Source organism: Chrysochloris asiatica, unplaced genomic scaffold (assembly GCF_000296735.1).
Source record: "Chrysochloris asiatica unplaced genomic scaffold, ChrAsi1.0 scaffold00339, whole genome shotgun sequence".
Taxonomy (NCBI): Eukaryota; Metazoa; Chordata; class Mammalia; order Afrosoricida; family Chrysochloridae; genus Chrysochloris; species Chrysochloris asiatica.
The window spans coordinates 1,559,148-1,565,010 of NW_006408857.1; the positions used below are offsets into that span (position 1 = coordinate 1,559,148).

A 5,863-nucleotide genomic window follows, 5' to 3' on the forward strand; every position below is an offset into this window, starting at 1 on the left:
CTACTATAAACTTACAAAATGTGCTGGTGCTAAGATGCCAACCCATAGCAACCCCCTGTGTAACACAGTAGAACTGCTCCATAGGGTTTTCTTGGCTGTTGTTACATTTTGAAAACCATATGGAGTGTAGTCGGACTGTATGCAGATGTCCTGAAGTTGGAAGTGACTGTTTTCTTTAGTTTTGCGTTGTGTTCTGCTGTAAAAGCTCAAGTGGGGTCTCAGGAGGGACAAAGTCACTCTGCTGCCCCCTGGTGGCATGAGAGTTCAGGTTGGGTGGGGTAGAGATTGGGGACAGAATGGTACATCCACGAGGAAGGAAATTCAGAGGACAGCGCCTCACAGTTGCTTTTCCCCCTTTTTATTAAAAATAGACCCGAACATTTTTATGTATCATACAAAAGTTTCATTCGCTGGTGGCAGCCACGGGAAAGACTGGCCCCGTAGCACTGATACCCCACCTTCCTTCCAGGAAAACGAGTTCCCAAGGAGCAGTGGCTGTGCCTCAGAATGCCTACAAAGACTGCTCACTCTGGGAACAGCCCACAAGGGGTGGGGGTGGGTACTGTCCCAAGGGCAGCATCCCCCACCCCATGGCAAAGGTTAGCTACTCAAAGTGCCTTTTAGTGCCAAGATAACTAACAAGTAGAGTGAGATGGAACCCCTCTGACCTTTTCATGTTTCCCCAGAATCTGGGAGTTAGGTTCTTCCACCCGGGAGTCCTTTCTCCTATATCTGGGTTGGGAAACTTCCCCTTCAGCAGGTCTGATCCCTCCCGGTGTCTGGGACCAGAATGCTATTTGAACCCAAGGCTTTTCTCATCTGCTATACTCCTGTGGCCTAGACTCTACCAATTCCATGACCCAAGGTTGGCCTCAGTTCTATCAAGAAGAGGTGGGGCAAAAACTGACTCCTCCCATAGTCCTCTCTGCCTCAGTCTACACCCTGCCATTGCTTTGAATTTTCAGGACCTTGAGGTCCCACAGCCACCCCCTACCCCCAGTCTGTCTCCCTGTCTGCTGTCCACTCCAGAGCCTTGAACACCCCTGGGGTACCCCAAGCCCCTGTTCCAGAAGGAGCCTGGTAGTGATGAGGTGAGGGCGGGGGAAGGCTGGTTGGAGCCTGGTTTTCCCCAGGGGTGGGCAGTACTCATGCTGGTATGGACTGCTTGGCAGGGCCAGAGGGCATGTGAGGGGGAGGATGGGGCATGCGGAGGAAGGGCATAGCCTGCCTGAGCCCCTCAGTCCCAGCCGTTGTCCTTCACCATGTGGGACATTTCAATGATGTACTTTCCTTCCTTGTACTTCTGGCTCGTCTCAAAAGCTTGTTCCTGGTGGAGGGTCAAGCAGTGAATGTGGGACCAAGCATTGGACCTGCCAGCTGTATGGCCTTTGTCCTGAATATCCCCCACTGTGATCCAACCCACCGAGGTGTGGAGGACCAGAGAAACTGCATTGGAAGATGATCCTCCTCTTTGGGTACTTACATATTTCCAGCCCAGTGTGGTTTTGCAGCTTTCACAGAAAATATCAGCTACCGAGTGGAGGCCGGTGAGCAGGAGGCGCTGTTCAGCTGGCCCACAGCCCACGTTGACCCTGTCTCGAGAAACAGGGAGGACCCAACACCCAGTCGGGGGGGGGGGGGGGGCCGGACTCAGTCAGTCCAGAACCCCACCAGCCCAGTGGAACTAATATTTGGAAATAGTTCAACTTCTGCCCGACCCCAACTTTGGCAGTGCACCCCTTTATGATCAATGCCTGGGTCTCCATTCTCCAAGTCCCCACCAGAGAATCTCTGTTGGTGATTCTCTGAACCCTTTTGCACAAGGGGAGGCCAAAGCAGAAGATGCAAGATGCCCTTCTGCTGGCTTGTACCCTTTCTCTACAGAGGAAGAAAATGCATATGCACACAGGCACAAGGAAAGAGGGAGACTCACACGGAGTTAAACAGGTAGGCTCGGCCATGGCTCCCTTGGAAGGACTGTGGAAACACAGGATAGATAGTGACTAGCAGCCCTTGACCCCACAGCCTGAACCCCCACAAGGAAGTGGGGGAGAAGGGGAGGGTTTTGTTAGCTTTCTCCTAAATGGTGATGGTAAAAGCCTGGTGAGACAGGGCAGTCTCAGGTTCCCACTTAGCGTACCTTGGAAATAAGCTCATCGTGTTTGGCCAGGTGCGCACGGCAGTGGACGCAGCTGTAAGTGCGGTGGCAGCGGGGCAGGTAGCTGCGGAAAGTCTTGGTGGGGAGACAGGCAGGGCCTGGGCCAGGGTCACAGCTGGGCATGACGGGCTGGAGGACGATGCCCTGGCGGGCCGGAGGGGCTGGCGCCGTGCAGCCCCCACACAGACGATCGCAGGTGAAGCAGCGGAGCAGGTTGGCTAGAGCCGTGTTTCAGGGCGGGAGGAATGTGGGGGGGCTGCCCGACTAGGGCCCCCCCAGACGAGAACCAGACAGAAATGGAAGTCACCTGGGAAGACGGGAGGTGCATCAGGAGACGCTCCTCATAGGGGATGAAGCTGAGGCTCAGCTTACTTCCACCCCTTAACTCCCCTTCCCTCCCGGGCACTTTTCCTAGTGTCCAATGGCACAGTTGTCTTCCTGGCCCCTAGCTTCCAGTTCTGCTCTAACAGACCTGGCAGTGGTTCTGATACCCTAGCTAGGGAGCTGGTGTCTGGCTCTCCTGGGACAGGTGTAGGCTCTACCATTTTCCACTGAGAACAGTCCGCTGCACAAAGGCTGCCATGGGAGCAACGTCATCTTCGAGTGCCCTCTCCTTGGAGTTCAGCTCTTCATGAGGTATAGCATTGCACTGGGGCCCCAGGCCTCTGAGAAGTTGGGCATGCTTGATGGTCTCCTTTTGCTTGACCTCCATTTCTGGTACAGTTGTCCCTTCAGACGTTTACGTGAGAAGGGCAGGCATGATAGGAGAGGGACAGACGGACAGGTACACATTGCCTTAGCCCTCTCCTGGGTTCCGGGGAGTGAGCAGGGGACAGCATTCTAGGGCTCTTCGCTAGAACTTCGTTGATGTTTCCATACAGAGAACCTTGGACGTGGTCGTTCCCAAGTCTTGCTCCATGGGTCACTCAGTCCAGTTCAGCAGAACCACCTGGCTGTCTTCCCAGCCTCTGGGCCCCATGGTCTCTGTATACTGTCCTCTGCTAACTGTTGCCTTAGTCCTCAGCCAAAGGCATAGGTACCCACTTATAGGAGAGAAAGCATCTTTCCTTCAGGCAAATCTGACAGCTGGAACCAATGAGAAGTGGGTAGGGAAGCAAGCTCTCCCAGGCCACACAGCCCTGCTCAGCCTGGGAGAGCTGCAGAGGCCACTGTGAATGGGAGAGTGGCAAGACTCATTTGTTTAAAGCTGTGCTTTGGAGCCCAGGCAGAAGGTGTTTTCCCCACCTTCTCCCAGATGTTGGTACCGACTACAGTGACCCCCGTGGGTGATGAGATGAGTGAATTGCTGGCTCTACTGAGGGATCTTGAAAAAGGGACTGGTATCTGCCAGACGCGGCTGGAAGCTGAGGATAAGGGGGGAGGGGTCATCTGTTGGCTCTGATAAGCAGGGCAGGTGCTGTCTTCTGGGGCCTTCTGACCCAAGGTGGTGGTAACTCCGAGTTTGGTTTGGAGATGCCAGCTGGGCACTCGGCACTGCTAGACCAGTAAGCAGATAAGGAGTGCAGCTCTGGTTAGCCAGTGAAGATATTCTTCTGTTCTGTCCTGTCCTGCCCTCTGCAGTGGCCACCACTGACCCAGGTGCTCCATTCTGCTCAGGACGCCAGGCAGTCTCCCCACAAAAGCCTCGTTAGAGACCATGTTCAGTTTCAGGTCCTCTCCCCCTGGCTGAGTCCCAGAAAGAAACCTTGGGCTGATTCAGGGTGACATTGGGTTCTGGACGCAGGGAACGGGCCATCCTCACAGACCACCGTCCCAAGTCCACTTCAGGGCTGCTTTGAACTTGGCGACCCGCACCATTTTGCAACACCTTCTTCCTGGGCGGGCAGGGGGCCGACCCCAGGTGCCTCCCCCCTACTGTTACGCCTCCCTTGCCTCCCTCCCTATCCAGCTAGGAGAGGCAGCGCCAAAGGCCGGAGAAGCACAGAGGGGGGATAGGGGCCATTTCTTGACCCAGGAGAAGCTAGGTGGACAATGACCGAGGGACAACAAAGGCGAGCTGAGCGCGGTGGGGGCAGGGGGTGCTGCTGTGAGCCGGGGGAGGCTGGGGGGAGGGGTGGATCCGAGCCCCCAGCGCTGGCAGCAGAGGCGAGGCGGCGGCGGCGACTGGAGGCACCAGGTGCGAATCCCGTGCGGCTCAGGGAAAAAAGCAAAAGGAGGGGGGACATCTGCTCCCAATGGATCTGCTCATCCGCTCAGAGGCTCCGGCCCCCCCTGGGCTGGCCTGCTCCGTATGGTACGGTCCAAACAATTAGCAGCGCAGTCAGCTCCCGGGCGGGCTTTGGGGGGTCTGCACCACCAGCAGCAAAACAATAAACAGTGACGCCTGATGCTGCAGCCGAAGTTGCCGGGAGAGGAGGGCGGGAACCGTCAGAGCTTGGAGAGGGATGGAGGAGCTGAGAGAGACGAGCAGGAGGCAGCGAGGAGGGGGAAGGGAGGGCAAAGGGTGGATGAATAACGCGTTTGCCAAGGGGGGAAAGCAACACGCAGCAGCAGGAGGAGGAAATGTACAAAGGGGGGAATCCAGTTGGAGAAGGCTTGCCCCCTCACCTTGAGGTCGGCTCCAGAGATCTCCGTCTAGCTCTCTCTCTCAATCTGTCTGTTCACTCTTCTCTCTTCTCTCTCAGCTCCTTCAATTGGGGCGGGGAGGTAGTGCTGGGGTAGGCAGGGGGCTGCAAAGCTGACCAGCTGCTGGGGGGCCAGAGGTTGTCTCTGGTTCTGAGCCTCGGTCTGTGGGTGAATGTGGCTGTGTGTTGTGGAGCTGCATCATAACACTGTGAGTCATCTGCCCCCCACCCCCCCTCACCTCCCACGTCAGAGCAGGGCTGGGAGACACAGGAGGCGGGCAGGGAGGAAGGGAGGGGGCTGGGGGAATGATGCAAGGGACAGGGGGCCCAGGGGAGAGGCATTGTGGTCAAGCAGCTAGGAAGAGCCTTGGGGAAGGACAGGGCTGGGTCAGGATGAGTAAGGATGGCAGGGATGGAAGAAAGGTGGCCAGGTGGGTGAGGGCTGGATGCAGAGTCAGTCAGCATCCACACATTCAAGACTAGACATTTTCCCATTTCAGCTCGGACACCAGCCCTGAATTAGGAATGGACCAGTTTTCACCGATGGCAAACGGTACCCCCCACCCCCCAAGCTTGTACCAGGAGCCTCCAAGTCTCTGTTTAATACTCCTGAAGGAGTCATAGACCACTTATGACACATTTCTTATCTACCACTGCCAGATTACTAGTGTTTCATGAACGAAGGCGTCCAATTTATGAAAGGTTCTTTCTCTGGGCTGTATGTAAACTTTCTGAGGCAGGCCCTCACGAAATTGTCCGTGTTTCTCAGTACCTTGAGCAGAATCTTCCATCCAGAAGATGTTCATAAAATAGTAAGTTGCATCTTCAGACAGGGATCAAGTGTGTCGCTTTGATCTCAGAGAGACTTGAGTTAGAATCCTAGCTCTGCCAGTTATGTACCAGGAACCATCTGGTGTGGCACTGTAAGATCAGCGTGAACTGCGAACCACAAGGTTAGCAGTTGAAACCCACCGGCTGCTCCTCAGAAATTCCATACAGGGTCGCTATGAGTCAGAACTGACTCCACGGCACTTAACAACAACAAATAAGGCAAATTACTCTTTGTGCCTTGTTTTCCTCATCTGTTAAAAAAAAGCTAATAATATTTACCTCATGAAGC

The 5,863-nt window shown here is 55.2% G+C and overlaps 1 protein-coding gene across 2 annotated transcripts; it reads right to left on the bottom strand.

The window, feature by feature from the left end:
- Positions 1–1,237: 1,237 nt before the first annotated feature.
- On the bottom strand, positions 1,238–3,976 carry YPEL4 (yippee-like 4 (Drosophila)). 2 transcript variants are annotated; one of them, XM_006875752.1, is made up of 5 exons: positions 3,953–3,976; positions 2,141–2,233; positions 1,934–1,977; positions 1,484–1,592; positions 1,238–1,327 (listed from the first exon to the last, which is right to left on the bottom strand). In XM_006875752.1, exons 1-5 carry the CDS (start codon positions 3,974–3,976, stop codon positions 1,238–1,240), a joined length of 360 nt encoding a protein of 119 aa, XP_006875814.1. The 2 variants fall into 2 exon arrangements, with proteins under 2 accessions (XP_006875814.1, XP_006875813.1); XM_006875751.1 differs by lacking the exon at positions 3,953–3,976 and having other exon boundaries at positions 2,141–2,281.
- Between the last annotated feature and the right edge of the window lie 1,887 nt (positions 3,977–5,863).

Coding starts and splice junctions, on each gene's coding strand:
- YPEL4 (XM_006875751.1), bottom strand. CDS start 2,281: ATGCCCAGCTGTGACCCTGGCCCAGGCCCTGCCTGTCTCCCCACCAAG. Junction 1,978..2,140: donor ACGATGAGCTTATTTCCAAG/GTACGCTAAGTG, acceptor GTGTTTCCACAG/TCCTTCCAAGGGAGCCATGG. Junction 1,593..1,933: donor GCCTACCTGTTTAACTCCGT/GTGAGTCTCCCT, acceptor TTCTCGAGACAG/GGTCAACGTGGGCTGTGGGC.